The following is a 21,479-nucleotide window of genomic DNA, read 5'->3' on the forward strand; positions in this document are numbered from 1 at the left end:
ACGCTGAGGAATATCTCATCAGAATCATAACCATCCTCTGTAATTATTCATTCATGTTTGTGAAGATGTCTAACCCTAATCATCAGGATGAAACTAATACCATCTGTGTATTAACATGCAGGACATATATATATTGTTTACATATCTTCAATATCCCTGAATAAAAATAAACAATCAAACAACAAGTGAACAAAATACATGCAGGTGTTTGACTCAGTAAAATGTATCAATAATAAAAACATTAAAAATAATAACCTGCACTTTTCTTAATAATGTTCAAAAGAAGAAATAAAACAAGACATCCAGATAAAATGAGAATAAGACAAAGGAACACAGGCAGAGAAACATAGATGAGGTTATTATTATTATTATCATACACACTTTACACTTGATTTATCTATATTTATATTCCTTAAATGTAGGGCTGCTTGCAATTATTTTTATTATTGATTAATCTGACAATTATTTTCACGTTTAATTGATTAGTTGTTTGTTTCATAAAATGATGAAAAATTGTCGATCTTGTGTTTTGTTTCGTCGACACACCAAAGATATTCAGTTTACTGTCACAAAGGAACAAAGAAACAAGGACATATTCATATTTAAGAAGCTGAAATCAGAGATTTTTTACTTTTTTTCCATAAAAACTACTCAAACCGATTAATTGATTATCAAAATAGTTGGCGATTAATTTACTAATCGATTACTGATCGATTAATAAATTAACTGTTGCAGCTCCACTTATATGTATGTTTGTATTTTTGTAATTCTTATATTCTTATGTAAGTCAGGTGTGTTTCACTGTAATTATTCCTTTTGGGATCAAGAAAGTTTATATATCTGTCTGAGCACGAGATGAACGATCATTATTGAATCAATTATTATAACTGATTGAATATAATTATTCTTTTCTTTCATTTATATCATCTACATATTCTGAACCCGCCTCTCGTCAGCTCGCTCTGTACTACATGTCCCAGCCTGCCTTGCGTCACACTGACGTCATATTCCCGCGTCTCGGTTGTCGGCTCCTCTTCTCGCTCCGCAGATCGTCGTCGTCGATTCTCTGGATCATAACCCGCCCGGTGCGCGATGGGTCCCGTCGAGGTACCGTCCCACGTCCTGGTTCCACGACAAGAAGAAACTCTCATGTTTCTCAGCGACATCGGCTCGTCGCCGCGTTGATCCGCGGCTCATTGTCTCATCGTGATGAATCTGTTGTTCGTGTCCGACTCGGACCGGAGCTCGTGGGAAACTGATCCGAGTTGATGTTTTCTTAGTTTTGATTCAACGTGTTCACATGGTGCAACAGCAGATGTTCGTACAGTGAGATGAGGATTTGACGAGGATCTGATTCTGTCTGTTAAACATGAACAGACGTTTCCAACTATTTATTGATTATCTGAAATAGTTCGATTGATTTTCGATACGAGCCTTTCACGGACAAATCGGTATCGGCCGATGTTTTAAGAGATCGATTCTCATTCAACAGATGAACCTTTAAATGTGTACTGATGTTTCTATTGGCCCCGCCCCCTGACGACCCGTGTCTCCTCCCTCAGCTCCTCCACATGTCCGTCTTCTCTCAGAGCTTCTCTCCCTGTGGTCGCTTCCTGGCGGCCGGGAACAACTACGGACAGATCGCCCTCTTCAGCCTGTCAGCAGCCCTGAGTCCAGACGCCACCACGCGGAGTCAGAAACCTGTCCTGACCTTCACCGGTGAGTCACGACCTTCAGCTCATCTTCATCTGTCTGCTCTTCTTCCTCTTCATCTGTCAGCTCTTCTTCTTCCTCTTCATCTGTCTGCTGCTCTTCTTCTTCTGTCTGCTCTTCTTCTTCCTCTTCATCTGTCAGCTCTTCTTCTTCCTCTTCATCTGTCTGCTGCTCTTCTTCTTCTGTCTGCTCTTCTTCTTCCTCTTCATCTGTCAGCTCTTCTTCTTCCTCTTCATCTGTCTGCTGCTCTTCTTCTGTCTGCTCTTCTTCTTCCTCTTCATCTGTCTGCTGCTCTTCTTCTTCTGTCTGCTCTTCTTCTTCCTCTTCATCTGTCAGCTCTTCTTCTTCCTCTTCATCTGTCTGCTGCTCTTCTTCTTCCTCTTCATCTGTCTGCTCTTCCTCTTCCTCTGTCTGCTCTTCTTCTTCCTCTTCATCTGTCAGCTCTTCTTCTTCCTCTTCATCTGTCTGCTGCTCTTCTTCTTCTGTCTGCTCTTCTTCTTCCTCTTCATCTGTCAGCTCTTCTTCTTCCTCTTCATCTGTCTGCTGCTCTTCTTCTTCCTCTTCATCTGTCTGCTCTTCCTCTTCCTCTGTCTGCTCTTCTTCTTCCTCTTCTTCTGTCTGCTGCTCTTCTTCTTCTGTCTGCTCTTCTTCTTCCTCTTCATCTGTCTGCTCTTCTTCTTCCTCTTCATCTGTCTGCTCTTCTTCTTCCTCTTCTTCTGTCTGCTGCTCTTCTTCTTTTTCTGTCTGCTGCTCTTCTTCTGTCTGCTCTTCTTTGAGTTGGTGATGAGTTTGAGGACTCAGTTCAGGGTTCGGAGGCGAACACTCCGCTCAGGAAAACAGACATGGATCACTCTAACTCTTACTCATGTTTAACTCAGGTGGTAAATCACCATAGTAACTGTTGCTGCTCCCCTAACCTGAGCATCAACTACTGACCAATCACAAAAGTCTTCTTTCTCCAGGATCCTGGAGAGAGAAGATCCAGATCAATAGATGTTTATAGACACGTGGTGAAGTCACGCCATCATATTTGACTTTTTCCTCAGCTCACGACGGCCCTGTCTTCTCTCTGGTGTCGGCAGACGGTCGCCTGCTGAGCGCAGGAAACGGCGAGGTCAGCGCCTGGAGCTGGAGCGACCTCATCAAGAAGGTGACCCTCAGTTTTCACCACGACTGTGAACTGCTCCTTTAAACGTCTCTGATCCAATCACCTTCACTTCCTGTCTCTGCAGAACGTCAGAGCTCTGTGGACAAGACGACCAAAGTACAAGTGAGAGACGGACACGTCATGTCTTCACCGCATGTCTCATGGCCAGACGCCACTGACCGTCTGTTGCTCTCTGTCCTCAGGTCCAGTCTGGAGATCCCCGAGATCAACTCCATGGTCCTCCAGCCCAGAGTGAGTGGACACGTTCAGCTCCTCCCCCTTCCTGTCCAGGTCGTACAGGCTCGAGCCACTCGCCTCGGTCCGGGGGGATGACGTCCTCCTCAGACACTCAGAATAAATGTTGAGGTTAAATGACTGTGACAGTAAAGTGTGTGTCTCTCTGTCAGGACAACAGTCTGGTGATCGGGGGAGGAGACAACAACGTCCACATCCTGGACCTGGAACACGGAGTTTTCAAGGTCTGTCAGGGTTATCAGAGTCCTGCAGGACGACCATGTCCTCTCTGTCTCCAGGTGGACAGACATGGTCCAACATGTGACCAGCAGAAACTGTCTTTAGAAACAAGACGGAAATAACTACATGTCTCTGTCTCAAGATCTGAAACTCTGTCCTCCTAACTCTGTGTCCTCAGTCCGTCCTGCAGGGTCACTCTGACTACGTCCACTGTGTGAGCGTGAGGGACCGGGAGTCTGAGATCCTGTCCGGGGGGGAGGACGGGGCCGTGAGGATGTGGGGTGAGTGAAGGGGGACGGAGGACGGGGGACACATCTGTTCTCACACCAGAAACAGCAGGTTGTGTAAAGTGTTGCTGTTTGTCCCTCAGACAGCAGGACGGGTCAGAGCGTCCACTGCGTTGAGGTGTACAAGTACGAGGTGAGTCTGCCACCCACGTCTGTACGTCCTTGTCTCCTCGTCCTGGTGATGACATGTTGACTGTGTGATGTCTCTGCAGAGCTGCGCCCGGCCTCAGTACGGGAAGTGGATCAGCTGTTTGACCACCGACTCCGACTGGATGGTAAGAAAGTAAAGACCTGTCAATCACAACGTGAGGACGAGTCATTGAGACTGACATGGTTTCCTCTGTCCTCAGCTCTGTGGCGGAGGTCCGTCTCTGTCGCTGTGGCATCTCCGCTCGCTGTCGCCGACCTCTACCTTCCCGCTGACGGGCTGCCAGCGACAGGCCGCCTTCCACCAGGACATGGTGAGACCGCTGGACTGTCACTGTGGTGTCTGACGATGATGACATCATGTTGTTTTACCTTCAGTGTCCCTGTTATGATGTCATCGTAGATCCTGGCGGTGGGCGACGGAGCGTCAGTGTCTCACTGTCTGCTGGCTGGAGAGGTGAAGGCTCAGATCCCCTGTTCTCCTCAGAGCCTCAACACTCTGCAGCTCAACACCAACAGCTCCGAGCACCAGGTGAGAACCTGAACACACCACAGGCCAGAGGTTTACTGTCGTACATCAGTTTCTCTGTTGTCATGTTCACATCACGTTTCAGTTCTGAACTGTGTGTGTGTCTGTGTAGGTTCTGACGGTCGGAGGCAGCAGCAGCCACATCGACGTCTTCACCAACCTGTCGTACAGAGCGTTTTCACTCAGCTTCTAAACAAAAAAACACACACACACACACACACGACGCTCTGAATCATCGCTACACAACTTTTTATCATTTATTCTGAAAATAAAATATTTTTGTTTTATACAGTTTTTTGTGATTAATTCATCAAGTAACACGTTTTTATTCAACAACCTGTTGTCGATATAGATTTTATATATAAAGACGATCACTGACTGTATGTAAAGACAATCACTGACTGTATATAAAGACGATCTATATGAACTATCCAGTAAAAACTGACTCAGGATTAAAAAACAACTCCAACGTTTTTATTTATAAAAGAAAAAAAACTTACATTAATATTTTCACTTTGAAAACCTAAGTAAACAAACTTTATTTTCTCTTTTGGTACAAAACTGAAATGACTCCGACAGGAAGTCACGACACGACGAACAGGAACCAGCTGGTGATGCATTCAGGGAGCGGAGCAGAAGCTCGGACAAAAGACAGTTGAGCGGTTTGATGCAGAGACGAGTGTAAATATTGAAGACAAGCAAGTGGCTCCGCCTTAAAGCTGCTCTCTGACCAATGGTGCAAGGGCGAGACGCAGGGTCATGATAAGGGAGGTCGTCGACTCGGGAAATTAAACCATTACTTGTGACTATATTTTTCCCCACGCTCATTAGTTCCTGAACGCCCCACGACTGGGCTCTGTATGTTATCGTGTGATTGATGGAGGCTGATCTGAGATCAGACTGTAGTGTCCATGTAAAGTGTGTGTGTGTTGGTGTGTGTGTTTGCGTGTGTGCGTGTGCGTGTGTGTGTGTGTGTGCGCGCGAGAGCAGGGGGCGAGGCCTCAGGCCGCTGACAGACAGGCCTGGCGGACGCTCTGGGCCCAAGTGTTGAGCAGCTCCGTCAGCGAGTGTTTGTCCGGCAGCTGCAGCAGTTTGGACGTCATGTTCCTGTGGACCGTCTGCAGGAAGCTGTTGGCACCTGAGGGACAGGGGGAAAGGTCAGAGGTCATCACATGCCCTAAACCTGGCTGCTCAGGAGGAAACGGTCCCTGTGGTCTCACCGTACAGCTCGCTGTCGTCGGCCCAGTGAGGACTCTGCTCGGGATAATCCGCGGGAACGCTGAGCTGCAGTGGCGGAACGCTCGGGAGGTTTTTATCATCTGACGACAGAACAGACGACAACAATCACACGTATGTAACGATCGAACGGGCCCGATGGCTCGCCATCCCCACGGACTCGACTCGCCGTCCCCATTGACTCACCCAGTTTGCAGACGAGATGCACTGTGCCGTTGTTGCTGCAGAACGAAGGATCCAGATTGACCAGGAACTTGACGTCGAGTCGAGCCACCTCCCCCTGCAGAATGTTGGGGATGGTCTGTCGCTCGTCCTCCTCGTGCTTCCTCTTGCGCCCGGAGACGTTGGGGCCCCTGAGGGACGAGGAGCAGATTTTAACGCACGGTGAGATTTCCAGATGTTCGGTGGCGACGTGGTTAAACCTACGTGATAGGCGGTCCGTGGATGGCGGTCATGGCGGGGGCGAAGGTTCGGTACAGGGAGTGGTTGAAGACCGGGGAGCGGATGTTGGCCATGACGGCGTCGAGCAGCGGCTGACACAGATACTGCTGCTTGGTGGCGACAGGCGGCGGAGGAGGCGTCGGCTGAAACAAACATCAATACGTGATGTTCTGATGTTAAATAACACACACACGCACGCACACCAACACACGCACGCACGCACACCAACACACGCACGCACGCACGCACGCACGCACGCACGCACGCACGCACGCACGCACGCACGCACGCACGCACGCACACACACACACACACACACACACACACACACTCACTCACTCACTCACTCACTCACTCACTCACTCACTCACTCACTCACTCACCACGGCCATGTCGTTCTTCAGCTTCTCCAAAGCGATTTCACACTTCTGCAGCGTCCTCAGAGGACACCTGCAGAGGTCAGAGGTCACAGGGCGATCAGAGGCGGGTCAGGGAGGTCGGACGTGAGTCACGTGACTCGTCAGTTACCTGGTGTTTGGATCCGTCAGGATGTTCAGCAAACTCTTCATCTTACTCAAATCTTTCTTTCTGTCTGATCAGTGACAAGAGGAGAAGTTATGGTTTGTTATTGATTATTGATCAGTCATCACTTCACTGTTACTCATCAATCGACGACCGACCTTCGTTCTTGTCGATCTTGTTGATCATCCTGCGAAGAGGCTCGATGTATTTTGAAAGCTGCTTGAGTTTCTCCATGTACTGCTGGTCCTCGAGAGACGAGGCTCCCGCCGGGGACATCACAGAGCCGGGGTTCCCTGAGGACAGACAGGTGAGGTCAGAAATGTGAGGACAGGTGTGTGTGTGTGTGTGTGTGTGTGTGTGTGTGTGTGTGTGTGTGTGTGTGTGTGTGTGTGTGTGTGTGTGTGTGTGTGTGTGTGTGTGTGTGTGTGTGTGTGTGTGTGTGTGTGTGTGTGTGTGTGTGTGTGTGTGTGTGTGTGTGTGTGTGTACCTGGAGTGTTGAGCGGTCCGGGGGAGGGGACTCCATAGTTCTGGGGGGTGCGGGCAGTGGCGGGGCTCTGTGAAGGCTGAGGAGAGGGGCTGGGCTGGAATCCGCCCGGTGACGGCGTGGGGCCGGAGCTGGTGGGAGGAGCCAGGAAGTGTTTTAACATGTAGCATCACAGCTGCTGCCACTGGTGTGTGCACACTTCCTGTGGTTACCTGGCCGAGTTGGGCTGCGAGGTGGGGGGCTGCGGTGATGGCTGGGGAGGGGGAGGCATCGACTGCGGCGTCTGCACCTGCACAGGTGACGGCGATGACATCATCGAATGCTGCTGTACCTGTGGGGGTGATTGGACGGAGGAGGCATTGTGGTTCAATCACAGTTTAGTGTTTAATGAGTAATGAGTGATCACATGACGTGGACAGGACAGGCATGGTGCCGGGGTCAGAGGTCACACCAGGGATAAATACCTGCTGTGTAATCTGCTGCTGACCTCCTGCGGCTGCTGCAGCAGCTGCGACTGCATTTGGAGGAGGGATGGAGGAGCTGAGGGTGGCGCGAGGCAACCGGTTAGGAATGGGCATCCCAGGACGAACCAGCTTCAGAAAAAGAAACACAGCGGGTGAGTAGAGGGAGGGAGGGAGGGAGGGACGCACGCACGCACGCACGCACAGTGAAGGTCAATGTGTCTCAGGTCATGTTATCGTGTTGATAACAAAACGATCATAATCATTGACCATATTCACCTGCCGGCCATGTTCCTGTGATATCACATTCAGGTGTGACGACAGCGTTTCAACGTGACATCAGAGGAAAATGGCCGGGGGGTGAATATAGTCTTGTTTCTGAAAGTCCCAGTGACCACACATCTAAACTGTTCAGCTGTCACTCATGAAGCACCTTGAGCGGCGGCGGCTCACCTGTCCAGGTCCACCAGCAGCTGCGTTGAGCTGTGCCTGTGCGGCGGCCTGTTGGGCCGCCTGCTGCTGCTGCAAGGCTGCACGGGCCTGCTTTCTCACACACACACACACACACACACACACACACACACACACACACACACACACACACACACACACACACACACACACACACACACACACACACACACACACACACACACACACACACACACACACACACACACACACACACACACACACACACAAAGTGGAAACATGTCATTATCATACAGTCGCTGATCGTCTTTATATACAGTCTATTACTTGGAGGGAGGTGTTCAGTTGGCTGTAATGTGAATAAAAAATATAAAAATATGAATACAGATGAACGTTGTGAGCTACAGGTACACACAGTGACCTCACCTGGAAGGCCTGGATCTTGAGCTGGTGCTGCTGCTGCTGCTGCTGACTCAGCGAGCTGAGGGGAACATGCTGCCCGGACGTCATCTGTCCGGACAGAGACTGAGGCACCATGCCAGGCTGCTGCTGAGAGTGTGGAGGCATCTGACCCTGCTGAGGCTGCCCCTGCCCCTGGGCCTGGACCTGCTGTTGCTGCTGCTGCTGTTGGTGAACCATCTGCTGAATGGACTGAGCCTGAGCCTGAGCCTGAGCTTGAGCTTGAGCTTGTGCCTGAGCCTGGGCCTGGGCTTGGGCCTGGGCCTGGGCCTGGGCCTGGGCTTGGGCCTGGGCCTGGGCTTGGGCTTGGGCTTGGGCTTGGGCCTGAGCCTGAGCCTGAGCCTGGGCCTGGGCCTGAGCCTGGGCATGCTGCTGCTGCTGCTGCTGCTGCTGTTGCTGTTGTTGTTGTTGTTGTTGTTGCTGCTGCTGCTGCTGCTGCTGCTGCTGCTGCTGCTGGATCTGGAGCTGCACCAGCTGCTGCTGCTGGATCCTCGTCTGGTGCATCTGCAGTCACAAGAAGCAAAGAGTGAAGGATGATGGGCGATATCATTTAATCATCAGTGACAGAAAACTAAACCAAAAGGTTCACTGTACAAAGTGAGAGTCTCTCTCACAAAAAATTCAGAAAAGGAAAATACCCTGAATCTGCGAGAGCGGGGCTGGTTGATTGACTGAACCTGGTAACCGACCCTGGCATGAATACTACGACGATGAGATAATTGGTATTGCACTTACAGCCTCAGCTGCAGGACAAGAACTCAGAGTATGTGGCTGTGGCTGGTCCGAGATAACATCCATCAGAGGCCTAAAAAATACATCAAGGGCGAATGAAGTGCCACAAGTAGGTGAGGCCGGGACCGCGCATTGATCATTATCTCCTGGGAAAAAGGTCAAATCCGTCGAGTGAAGCTCAGCAGCAGGATACAACCCACAGTCTGCCAAGCATCAACATCCAAGTGGTTCAGGAGAGTAATCGAGCACAACAGCTGAGAACCTGGAACCCAGCCAGACGCAGCCTTCTACAGAGAAGAACATCCAAGGCCACAGACCGCAGGTGAGGTGGCCAAAGTCCGGCAACAACAACGAGTGGACAACAGTCAACGCAGACTTGAGCAAGAGAAGAAGAACATCCACCCAGAGAAGAAAGCTGGTAGTAGCTGAGGTTCAGATGCAAGAGGAGGCAGAGATGCACAAAGGCAGTCTCATAGTCCAAACAGGTTCAATGGACTAACTGGAAAAACCTGGAGCATCGTAAGCTCACCTGGAGGGATCTTTGGGAGATGGACTGAGGCAGACTTAGATTCATCATCAGGGCCATCTACGATGTTCTTCCCACACCCTAGAACCTAAACCAGTGGGTTGGAGAAGATCCATAATGTCCTCTCTGTAACATCCTCACCGGCTGCAGAATCAGTCTTTCTCAAGGCCGCTACACCTGGAGGCACAACCAGGTCCCGCGACAACTGGCGAGCACCCTGGAGGTAAGGAGACTGCCACCAGTGACTGGATTCTCAAACACCACCGCATTCGTAAGAGCAGGACAACATCCCGTTAAGCCAACTGCAATAACAGAATCCACCCTGCTGAACACTAGAAAATGCAGGTTGACCGAGACCAGAAGCTCCTCTTTCCGCCGCAGATCCTTACAACTAATCTCAGCCCGGACATGAACTTGTGGTCAACCGTGCAGAAGTCCCTATTCATAGTGGAGCTAAGTGTGCAATGGGAGGCTGCAGTTGGTGAAGCATATAAACGTAAAAGGCTGAAGTACTCAGTACTTAACAGCCGAACCCAGGTTCTCCCTGTAAAGGTTTTGACGCCACATCAACAACCAGGATTTTAAAGGGGATGGGAGTCCGAGGACAGGCCTTTTATTATCCTGGTTCCTCAATGTCGGAACGAGCTCCACATTGACCTCAGGATATCAGAATCCCTTTAATGCTTCCGTCACAGACTGAAAACTCACCTGTTCAGACTGAAACTCGCCTTTTCACACTGAAAGCTCACCTGTTCAGATTCTTGCACTATTTGGTGATATCTTCATGGTTGAATGTACTTGTTGTAAGTCGCTTTTGACAAAAGCGTCTGTTACATGGATGTAATATGACTAGTTAAAATCACTCCCAGACTGGATCAGCTGTACTATGTGGATGAGGAATCTCAAACATACAAGATGGAGGAAACCTTCCTTTATCATTTCTTGGTAGAATTAACCTTGTTGAGATTTAGATATTTTCATACATTTTGTTGTTTGTGACGTTATTTTAGTTGACATTCAGTCTTCCAGCTGCTGCTGTCACCACTCCTCGTTACTCTTCAGCTCGCTGCCTCAACTTCCTGTCATTGGTCCGAAAGTCCGAAGCATCCAAAAAGTTTTGTATTCAGACGGTTATCAACTGATCCACGGTTCAGTTTGATCTGAACCGAGACCACTTTTGGTTCAGACCAAATTTGGTCCATTCATTCTGACATTTTGGTCCAAAACAAAATTGCAGAGTGTGAAAGGGGTTGAAGCGTCGGTACCAGGCTCAGTACGTGCCGACGTCAGAACCACATGAGGTCAGCAGGTGTCAGAAGAGTTCCTCTGAGTGGAGCACACCGTTCAATCAGCAGCGATGCAGAGGTCGTCATGGTGGCGTGGGCTGCAGACGTCCCCGTCCCCCCTCTACCTCGTAGGACGTGTCATCAATGGGAAGACGGATGTTTTGGACCTTTGGAGGGAAGCAAACGACCTAAAGTCGCAGAGTTGAACTGCTGTATTAAACCTGGATGTGTACCTGGTTCTGCTGCTGCTGGTTCTGGGCCTGCTGCTGCTGCTGCTGGTTCTGGTGCTGCTGCTGGAGCTGCTGGTTCTGGTGATGCTGCTGCTGAAGCTGCTGCACCCTCAGCTGCTGCTGCTGCACCTGAAACTGTTGCTGGATGGCGGCGTTCTGCTGCTGCTGCATGACGTTCTGCTGCTGCTGCTGGAACTGTTGGAAATGGATGGACTGTTGCTGCTGCTGCTGCTGCGCCTGCACCATCTGCTGCATCGGCATCTGGCCCGGACCCCCTACTGAAGAGTGAGCAAAGAGGTGATGAAGGATGGAGCCGGTCTGCAGCTCAGAACCTGGACCCAGAGCCTCAAACACACAACGGGCCAAAGCAGAGACTGACAGTAAGACCGACGAACAGCAAACAGTCCACAGGAGGAAACACACTCACTGGCTTGTGGGTTTCCAGCCACCCCTGCCATGGCATGCTGGCCTAACTGCATCGGCCCCATGGACCCCATGCCACCCACTGGAGCACCGGTGGGGCGGGGCCCCATGCCAATGGCGCCCGGGCCCCCTCCAACCCCTGTCAGGTTAGTCAGGGTATTCATGGGATCTAGCAAGAGATTAGACAACAGATGATATTAGGCAGCTCCCACATGCACGGCAGAGATCCAGAACACCAAGAGCCCGGTGGTGAAGAGGTGAAGGTCCAGCAGAGGACAGAACCCAGCTCAGAAACATGAAGCAGAACCGGACAGACGGGTCCACTCACCTGGACCTCCCAGGGTCTTCTTATCTGGGGAGACAGAAACACACAACTGAGCCCAGGGAACGGAAGTCAAACATCCGAACAACAGCCAGATGGTGGCGCTGTTGGTGTCTCACACTCACACACACACACACACACACACACACACACGCACACACACACGCACACGCACACGCACACGCACACACGCACACACACACACACACACACACACACACTAGAACTAACTGAAGTTTACGACCTGAGTGAATAGACTTTCTGCTGTTTTTAATTCTTCCGTTTGTAATTTGAGGAAACTGAACAAACTGTCAGTGAAACCCTCGTCAGGTCAAAGGTCAGATACGTACGAATGTCTCTGAAGTGGATGATCAGTCGCGCCACCAGAGACAGATACTCCTCCTGCAAGAGAAACACATGATCAACACCTGACAACAGACAGGCAGAGAGACAGACAGACAGACAGAGATAAATTAAAATATTAAATAACTTTCTGGATCAAACTCTGAGTTTTTCATCGGAATCAAGACAAACAATATTTTTCTGCCACATCGTTGAAAGTGTCTCTTCATGTCTTTACGTTTGTATGTTAACAAATAGTTTGAACAACCAGATTTGATCAGAGAGAAATCAAATGTTTCTGTTGGTCTGACTAGAGCTGCAACTAACGATTAATTTAATAATCCATTAATCTTTTGATTATTTTGTCAGTTAATTAATTAGTTGTTTGGTTCATAAAATGTTTGTCAAACTCCAACATTTTTTGTTTTGTCCACACACCAAAGATATTTAGTTCACTGTCACAGAGGGGCAAAGAAACCAGAACATATTCAAATTGAAGGAGCTGAAATCAGAGAATTCAGAATTTCTTTCCTTAAAAAACTACTTGAACTGATTAACTGATTATCAAAAAAGTTGACAATTAATTTAGTAATCGATTACTCATCGATTAACTGTTGCAGCTCCAGATCTGACAGATGGAAACTGATCGTGACATCACTTCCTGTTTACCGGCGTCCCTCGAGGGCCGGCGTGTTAATGACCCGTCACTCACTCTGGACTTGGCCTTGACGTACACGTGGTTCTCCATGTCGTTGCTGGACTTGGTGTGTGCAGTTCCCGCCTTTCTCATGGCCTCCTCTCTGGACAGAAGAGAATAGTCACATGATCCATAAAAACATTCATAATAAAATGTTTGACACGATTCTGACACACGTAAAGGTTTAAAGCAGATCATGAAGATTAACAGACTATATATATATATATATATATATATAATTATAAAATGTGTCGATGATGGTGTTGTTAAAGGAATGTGACTTATTGCTTATACTTATTTTACAGTTTAACCATAAACTTTATTATGATTAAAACATTTTACATTTCACATTTCATAATTCCTTCTTCTCTGTACATTTTTCGAACCATATTTGACATCAGGGACAAATCTCTTGATGTTATTTAGTAAATATTATTACATAAATGAATATAATTATGTAAATAAATCATTTTAAAAATCCAACTCTTGACATGTCACATTCTGACTGTCACAAAAAGTTGATCGTGATGTTCATGTGTGGATTGAGATTGAAATATTGATTCTTCCAATTCTAAGGTCACCTGTTCTAGGTGTCGGCATGGCGACATTTACCACCGACCGTGGGAACATGATTGACAAGACGGATCGTTAATATTCTAAAATCTTATGGATTCACATCTGTTCAGACTTCAGTCTGGAAACACTCATATGTTTCCAGACTTATCCGGACCTGGAACTTACTAAAATCCTATTCCACACTTTTCCATACTGCGCAGGAGCCCCGGAACTCGATTTAAGAAGAAAAAATGTTGATGTCAAATGTAAACATGTTCTTCATGGTTTAATCTGTGAAATAACAGTTTTCATATCTACATATTCACTGGTTCTGAGATCAGGTTCCGTTCATCCTGCAGAATATTAGATCTTTCAGTTTGAATGATTTAGTCTTTAGAGCTGCATCAGTTAATCCATCAGCCATCGATTACTAAATTAAAACTATTTTCATAATCGACTCAAGTAGTTTTTATGTAAAAAAGTCTTCATTCTCTGATTTCATCTTCTGAAATATGACCATGTTCCGCTCCTTCCTCCTCTGTGACAGTGAACTCATGTTGAGGTTTGAGAAACACGATCGACATTTTCTGAACCAAACAACTGATCGTGTCATGAAGTCATCGACAGATGAACTCCACGTCACGTGTTCGTTACACCTTGTTATTGTTCATCGGACTGAAGAAGCCTCAGTCCCCGGGTCGATGATCACAGATTCATACAAACATCAACAGTCGGTGACGCGTCAGACGCGACGAATGTGAATCTACTTCCCACGCGTCGTTTCTGCCGAACGACAGAGGGTCCGTGAACCCGTCGCGACGAACGTCCCGTCGCGTTCACGGACCCGCGCGACGTTCGTCTTTTCGCCACTTCTTCTTAATTTGCGTGTTTTCCGAGCGCGGTTCGTCGTGACGCTCTTCCTGTCGTGCTACACGTTAGCTTAGCTCGCGCGGCTAACAGCAGCGGACCGTGATTTGTCCGCGGGGGCGAGCGGGGAACCGGGATATCTCACATCTGAGCGACGACCTTCTGTCGGAACTGCGGGCTCCTCCAGTCGCTGTCCGGGCCCGTGACTTCCATCGCGCCGTGTCGGTCGTTGAGGAGGTTTTGTTCTTTTCCACCGCGGTGATGTTTTCACGCCGCTCTTCCTTCTTCCGCTCCGGTAAGATGGCGGCTGTTAGCGCCGCCTGCAAGACCCGCCCCCACCTCGTCTCCAACCAATCCCCTGCTTGCAGGCCTGAATCGAACCCAATCAGAGGCGGGGTGGGGGCGGGCCTTCTTCTACATTGGGTAGTAAACAAAAATAAAGACTGCAGGAGAACTCTTCTTCTTCCTCTTCTTCCACCTCTTCGTCTTCTTCTTCCTTCGTCTTCCTTCTCTTTTTCTTCTTCTTCCTCCCTTCGTGTTCTTCCTCCTCCTCTTCTTCTTCTTCCTTTGTCTTCCTTCTCTCCTTTTTCTTCTTCTTGATCTTCGTCTTCCTCCTCTTCTTCCGTCTCATCTTCTTCCTTCTTCTTCTTTCCCTTCTTTTTCTTCATCTTCGTCTTCCTCCTCTTCGTCTTCTTCTTCCTTGTCATGTTCTTCCACCTTTTTCATCTCCCTCCTCCTCCTCTTCTTCGTCTTTTTCCTTCATCTCCCTCCTCCTCTTATTCCTTCTAATCTTCCTCCTCCTCTTCTTCAAAACAAGCTGTACAGTTTGAAGAGAAGATGTGACAACATGATAATGACCTTTGACCTTCATACCATCTGTCGTTGAAATGGACGACGCTCATTTAGTTCACAAAGATAAAATCTATTTCATGAAGAACTACCATGTTCACATTTCTGACTGTCGAAGTTATGATTGTTCTGACGACAGTCTTCAGATAAATACAAAGTAAAGTACAAGTTATGGAGTAAATGTCATAAGAAAGGAGAAGCTCGAGGATGGGTCTAACAGGCTCCATGTTTCCAGGAGTTTCCAGGACCTGGAGACACTCGGGCCTGAGGGACTCTAACAGAACTCTTCAAGTCCGTAATCTTTTTTAATCAAACCCAAAAAAACATCTTGAAACTTTACTGCAACAAACAACATGAAACTTACTCAATGTGTGAACAGGAAATAGATAAATAATAACTCATGATTCACGTGAACTGCAACAGAATATTTCAGGTGGATGTTTCTGGAGAGGTTCTTCATGAGTTCAGTCCTACTCGATTATGTCTCTGCTATTTGTTTTATTGATCCCTGTGAGTCTTACAGGAGGGTTGTAGAAGTTACTGTACTAGTCCTCTGAGATTGTTTACTTTGTTTTATGAACCTGGATGAAATCAGGTTCAGGAACATTGGAGCTGGAACAACAGGAAACAGGAAGAAGTGACGTTGTGACGGTCCGAGGTGACTCAGGAATCACGTGCTGCTCTGATTTGACTTTCACTTCTGACAGTGAAGAATCAGAAGCTGGATCTGAGGTCACTCAAGGTCACTCTGAGGTCACTCTGGCCTCGTACATCTCCGGTTTGAAAGTGTCGTCAGTGGCCTGAGAAGACTTCGTGAAAATGTTCATCATACTTTAACTTTGTTTGACATCTGACTCTGAAAACAAGAGCATGGGTCACATGTTGAGGGAGATGACTCATCTTTATATACAGTCGCTGATCATTTTTATATACAGTCGCTGATCGTCTTTATATACAGTCTCTGTCTTTATATACATTCACTGAACCTGATCCTGTAGAAGATTCTGTAGAACAATGACTCTGGTTTGACAAGTGAAGCAGCTTCATACAACTAAAAACCAGAGTTAAGCCTTAAGTTACCATGGTAACCACACATCCTGCTTCACTGTACAGGTCCTCAGTGACAAATGATCCCCATGTAGACAGTGATGACCCTGATGACGTCACTTTGTCTTTGTGGTCCAACAGGATGCAGAGGTCTCCTCTCTGATAGGACTACAAATATAACCTGCCCGCCTACACTTCCCATCATGCCCCTCTCTGTCTGCCACGTGCTCGGGGATTTAAACACCCTCTCCACTCAGTGTGTCACTGGGGCAGGAGGCCCTCCCCGCGGTCGCATGGTCCCGTTGTCTATGGAAAGCCATTAGCGCAAATATCGTTGTCTGCCGCGTGCAGGCAGAGCGGGACCCCCGCACACTCACGTCATCATCATCATCATCATCATCATCATCGTCGTCATCATCCAGCAGGGCACGCGCCCGGTTTGAAATCATTCAGAGCGAGAGAGCGAGCAGCAGGTGAAGGGCTCCTCGTGCAGCAGGTGACGGGCTCCTCGTGCAGCAGGTGACGGGCTCCTCGTGCAGCAGGTGAAGGGCTCCTCGTGCAGCAGGTGACGGGCTCCTCGTGCAGCAGGTGAAGGGCTCCTCGTGCAGCAGGTGACGGGCTCCTCGTGCAGCAGGTGACGGGCTCCTCGTGCAGCAGGTGAAGGGCTCCTCGTGCAGCAGGTGACGGGCTCCTCGTGCAGCAGGTGACGGGCTCCTCGTGCAGCAGGTGACGGGCTCCTCGTGCAGCAGGTGACGGGCTCCTCGTGCAGCAGGTGAAGGGCTCCTCGTGCAGCAGGTGACGGGCTCCTCGTGCAGCTGCAGCGAACAGACGCCACTCTTGCTCTTCCTCTTCTTCTTCTTGTTCTTCTTCTGCTGCGGCTCGTGACGCGGCTGGAGACAAATCTAATGGAGATTGATGATGATGACGGGCGCCATGGACGACGACGACAACAACAACGACAGCAACAACAACATCAACACCTCAGGTAAACAACTCTCCCGCCTTACGACTTGAAGGCAAAGTGATGCCAGAAGCGGCGCACGTGTGTCGGTGGAGCGTGATGGTGTCCGCGTCCCTTGACGTTGTGTGACGTCAGATGTGGACGTTTCGTCTCTTTGTGTTCAGTTTGGTGTCAGGTTCCGTCGGAGCGGATCATTGTGCAGCTCGACACAGATGCCGCTTCACGGACCGGACACGTGGGCGTGTGAGGCGGCTCGTCACGGGGACGTCACCGTGTGTGTTTGTGTGTGTGTGTGCGCGCGCGCGGCCGTCGCCGGTTCACATCGACCCGCAAACAGAGCCATGTGCGCTTTGTTGTCCCTGAGCTCCAAGCGCTCTGATTGGCTGCTGATCAGACTGAGGTCATTGCATAACCCCGCCCCAACAGAAAAACACCACGTTCTGACACATTACACGCAGAACGTGCACGCGCACCAGTACATGTAGACATTTGAAGTGTGTATCTGATGGAACTACTGTTCAGGTCAGGCTGTTGCTTCATGTGGCCACTATGTGGCGCTGTATGACACGCAGCACACACACTTCATATATATATACACACTACTGTACATCCAGAGGAGAACACACTGAAGCCACGATCAGTGACTGTATATGAATGTAGTTTTTGATTGATGGAGGGATGCTGGCAGACGAGTGGTGTTAGCTCCACGTGATGATGAACAGAAGGAAACAGATGAGTGTGTGTGTGGGGGGGGCGGTTGGTCTTGTGGAGCAGACTGTGGAGGAGGCACGTGGCTCAGGGGGCGTGGCTACTGAGGAAACGAGGGGGGGTGAAGACACACAACACTCAGTGTAAATAATAACATACTTGTGAGGACCCACATTCACATCTATACACACTCAGACTGTACATTTCCCGTTATCATCATAACAATGTCCCTATTTATTAATAATTAATAATCGATAGCAGATTATTCTCCTGTTGATTGACCGGCGGTTTGGTTTGTATTGGTGGTTAGACGTCCTCTGTCCTGCAGGATGTGTGATCTCCTCTGTGGGTTCTGGTGGAGGTTCTCTGACCCGGACCAGTCCAGTGTCCATGTACAGCGAGAACTCCAACTCCCAGCTCCTCCTCCTCCTCCTCCTCCTCACCCCGGGGCAGAGACAACGGAGGATCTCTGAGGGCGTCGCCGAACAAATCTGTGGCCAGTCTGACCAGTAAGAGTGGTCCACCACAGTCTCTTTAGTGTACCTGTTGTAAATATATATCACATATGATCCTCAGTATCACGTCTGTGTGTTTCAGAGCTGAATGCGATGATGGTGATGTGTAAAGTCTGTGGTGACGTGGCTTCAGGTTTCCACTACAGAGTTCACGCATGTTCAGACACCTGTCTGTCAGCCTGTACTCACCTGCCGGTCCACCTGTCTCTCTGCACCTGTCTTTCTGTCCACCTGTGCTCAGCTGTCTGTCTATCTACCTGTCTGTCTGTCAGACTGTGGCAGCAGACTGTTTTCAATCTGTTTATTTTCATGTGATTCAGACGAACCTCCGCCTTTCAGCCAATCAGAAGTCTTCTGACGTATGATGTGAACGTTCAGTGAAGCTCCTGAATCTGGCACTTGATTGGCTGTATGTGATGTAATGATGTCTGAAGCTCCACCCCCTCCGTCCACAGCGGTGCGTTTCGGTCGCATCCCGAAAAAAGAGAAGCTGAGGATGTTGTCTGAGATGCAGAGCGTCATGAACCACGTGGTCAACGACCAGTTGCAGAGTGACTTCCAGCTCGCCAGCCTCTGTTCTTCATCATCATCCTCCTCCTCCTCCTCTTCATCCTCTCCCTGCCCAGCAGTAACCGTCACCCCCCAGCCTTCAGTCCTGCCATTCACCCCCTCCACCCTTTGCCCTCCTGGCCCGTCTCCTCTACCTCACCAGCTCCTACCCTTCTTCTTCCTTTTTCACCACCTTGCCCGAGCCCCTCCCCTTACTCCACCCCCCCTCCCAGCCCCGGGATGGACTCCACCATCAGCGCCATTGCCCGCGCTCACCGTGAGACCTTCTTGTATAGTCACAACAAGCTGGCCAATCCCGGCCCACCACCTCATCAGCAGCAGCAGAACAACCACACACATCACCACAACAGGGAGGCGGAGCTATGGGGCCCCAATCGCTGTCCCAGCAGTTACCATGCCAACGGCCTCAACACCATCTATCGCCATGACAACAACCTGGACACGGGCCGCCACCTGCGGCCGGATGACAGCTGCAACACTACACATGATCATCACCATGGCAACAGGAGGCGGGGCTCTCACAACAGTAATCTGATTGGAGGAAACGGGTGTGGCGATCACGTGACCCGGGGGCACAACTGTCCCATGAACAACTGCACAGGGATTCTATTGGTAAGAACCAATTACACGGCCTGAAATACTGTGAGTACAGGAAGAAGTGCAGCTGAGCTCTGATTGGATGATCAGTGTTCAGAGGACACTGCAGCCCTGAGGTGAACCGCCACCAGGAGAGACGTCGTTTCTGAACAGGATTCCTCTTGTTCTTCCTCAGACCGCTCCGGTATCGAGGACGTGGCGTCGGTGGAGCAGCTGCAGGAGAACCTGATCCGAGCTCTGCGCTCGCTGGTCGGCAGGTCGGGCGTTTTCCCCAGCAACAACCTGGACTCGCCGAGATTCACCAAGCTGCTGCTGAAGCTGCCCGACCTGAGAACGCTCAACAACATGCACTCGGAGAAGCTGCTGTCCTTCTGCCTCGACGCCTGATGATGTCATCACAGGTCCATCTGTTCAGAGCCACATGTATATGAGGAGAACTGACATAACTCGGTGTAAGACCAGAACCTGGTTACTGTAAACACCTAGTGACATTTGACTGTTTATCACTTCAGCTGATGATGGAAACAAACTGCAGCTCACAGGAACAGGTGATGAGCAGGTGAGCCTGCAGGGGGCGGTGCTGCTCCCCGACACATACAAGACTTCCAGGCTGACGACTTGACGATGTCGTCCTCTTACTTCTGTCCCGCGAGAAGGACGACGGTGTGTTCGAGACCAATCTGACAATCTGCCTCCACCAACATGATCTCCAGGATACAAACTGTAAATCCTCAAATACAAATATCCAGTTACACTTGAAATGTTATTACACAGATGTTATTATTATTATTATACATCTATATTTTTGTTGATATAAATACATGATAAGTGTATGGGGCTCAAACCTAGGTTTTTTATACATTGTGGAGTTTGTTGTGAATCTGATTCTGTTGTATCTGAATGTTTTTGTTGTAAAGATGTATGTATATATAAATATACAGTTGTGAGTGGTGACGCCTCGTCTCTGCAGCTCAGACATGATGTGATGATCAGCTAAATGAAACAATAACTCACATAATTCACACTGAAGACGTTGGTGTGCTCACATCCAAACCAAGTCACAGGAATTCGTCACATGAACGTTAACTTCACATCATCAAGTGTTTCCCTAATGGTTTTCTTGTTGGGGGGGGTGTTAGGGTTATGTTTCACAAATCACGTTAAGTTTCATCCACAATCTTTTATACAGGAATGAGGAATAAGGTCAGTGTTTCCTGTGGATCAAGAGGCTTGGTGGGGGAGGCGTTTGTTTTTCTTTTCCTCAGAAGATACCTAAGTAAGCAAATTTTAACTTAGGAGGATAGATCTTAAAGAACTTTTTGCTCTTGTAAACAATTTTTTGCTGCAGTAAAGAATATTATCATAAACACATTGTTTGTCTGGATATGAATGATGATCATCACCACCACTAATATACGTACGAAAAAGAAATAATTATATATTTAATAAAAATTAAATGTATTTAACAAATAACAGATCAGGTCTTGGACCAGTAGAAGTAGAGGGTACTTTAACTTTCACTAGATGTTGACAGATCACTTGTGTTACTGCCTTGACTTGCAAAACATTTGTTGCACTTGTGGCAACCAGACTTTCATAATGTTGAGAACGGCCGCGAACGTTACTGAGAAACCAGCAGGGCTCAGTCTGCCCGCGCGTGTACGTGAGCATGGTACAACGTGAGGAGCAGTGCGCTGAATGCACCTTTAGAGATATTTTATGTTGCTGTGAGAAGTTTAGACATATTTTCGATTTGTTATAAGCCTATGGTGCAACAAGTTTGACTGACGGACCGCCACAGTCAATGAATGGGGAACACGGACATGCAGGGGGCGGAAACTGGAGTCACCAAATTAAAACATTCAATGGTAGTTGAAACACTGTCATCTTATTTAAACTAAAGTAGATTCATCGACAACA

The 21,479-nt window shown here is 48.7% G+C and overlaps 2 protein-coding genes and 1 pseudogene across 9 annotated transcripts; 2 read left to right on the forward strand and 1 right to left on the reverse strand.

Annotated features, from left to right (window-relative positions):
- Positions 1–974: 974 nt before the first annotated feature.
- thoc6 (THO complex 6) lies at positions 975–4,584 on the forward strand. Of its 2 annotated transcripts, none has more exons than XM_035615923.2 (12): positions 975–1,107; positions 1,563–1,719; positions 2,760–2,863; positions 2,946–2,983; positions 3,064–3,112; positions 3,268–3,339; positions 3,513–3,615; positions 3,705–3,754; positions 3,834–3,896; positions 3,972–4,082; positions 4,172–4,300; positions 4,410–4,584. In XM_035615923.2, the coding sequence occupies exons 1-12, from the start codon at positions 1,093–1,095 to the stop codon at positions 4,488–4,490; spliced, it is 972 nt and encodes a 323-aa protein (XP_035471816.1). In that variant the 5' UTR covers positions 975–1,092; the 3' UTR covers positions 4,491–4,584. The 2 variants fall into 2 exon arrangements, with proteins under 2 accessions (XP_035471816.1, XP_035471817.1); XM_035615924.2 differs by having other exon boundaries at positions 2,946–2,977.
- Positions 4,585–4,749: 165 nt separating this feature from the next.
- On the reverse strand, positions 4,750–14,623 carry med15 (mediator complex subunit 15). Of its 7 annotated transcripts, none has more exons than XM_047328235.1 (18): positions 14,458–14,623; positions 12,906–12,993; positions 12,202–12,253; positions 11,858–11,881; positions 11,534–11,698; positions 11,110–11,381; positions 8,300–8,836; positions 7,895–7,984; positions 7,445–7,573; positions 7,193–7,311; positions 6,984–7,111; positions 6,655–6,789; positions 6,503–6,566; positions 6,358–6,424; positions 5,960–6,117; positions 5,720–5,886; positions 5,523–5,616; positions 4,750–5,435 (listed from the first exon to the last, which is right to left on the reverse strand). In XM_047328235.1, the coding sequence occupies exons 1-18, from the start codon at positions 14,523–14,525 to the stop codon at positions 4,808–4,810; spliced, it is 2,985 nt and encodes a 994-aa protein (XP_047184191.1). In that variant the 5' UTR covers positions 14,526–14,623; the 3' UTR covers positions 4,750–4,807. The 7 variants fall into 7 exon arrangements, with proteins under 7 accessions (XP_047184191.1, XP_047184192.1, XP_047184190.1 ...); XM_047328236.1 differs by having other exon boundaries at positions 7,895–7,981; positions 11,110–11,384; XM_047328234.1 differs by having other exon boundaries at positions 11,110–11,384; positions 14,458–14,622.
- Positions 14,624–15,000: 377 nt separating this feature from the next.
- LOC118289166 lies at positions 15,001–20,930 on the forward strand (annotated as a pseudogene).
- Positions 20,931–21,479: the final 549 nt, after the last annotated feature.

The sequence above is a fragment of the Scophthalmus maximus genome, chromosome 17 (genome assembly GCF_022379125.1).
Source record: "Scophthalmus maximus strain ysfricsl-2021 chromosome 17, ASM2237912v1, whole genome shotgun sequence".
In the NCBI taxonomy this organism is placed as follows: domain Eukaryota; kingdom Metazoa; phylum Chordata; class Actinopteri; order Pleuronectiformes; family Scophthalmidae; genus Scophthalmus; species Scophthalmus maximus.

What these genes read in the sequence shown, in the direction of transcription:
- thoc6 (XM_035615923.2), top strand. An exon ending in ACCTGTCCTGACCTTCACCG is followed by an intron (nt 1,720 to 2,759) that starts GTGAGTCACGAC and finishes CTTTTTCCTCAG; the next exon opens with CTCACGACGGCCCTGTCTTC. An exon ending in TGGAACACGGAGTTTTCAAG is followed by an intron (nt 3,340 to 3,512) that starts GTCTGTCAGGGT and finishes CTGTGTCCTCAG; the next exon opens with TCCGTCCTGCAGGGTCACTC.
- med15 (XM_047328234.1), bottom strand. Translation starts at nt 14,525, where the DNA reads ATGGAAGTCACGGGCCCGGACAGCGACTGGAGGAGCCCGCAGTTCCGA. An exon ending in CAGAAGGTCGTCGCTCAGAT is followed by an intron (nt 12,994 to 14,457) that starts GTGAGATATCCC and finishes TCTTCTGTCCAG; the next exon opens with AGAGGAGGCCATGAGAAAGG. An exon ending in CTGCTGGTGGACCTGGACAG is followed by an intron (nt 7,574 to 7,894) that starts GTGAGCCGCCGC and finishes CTTTTTCTGAAG; the next exon opens with CTGGTTCGTCCTGGGATGCC.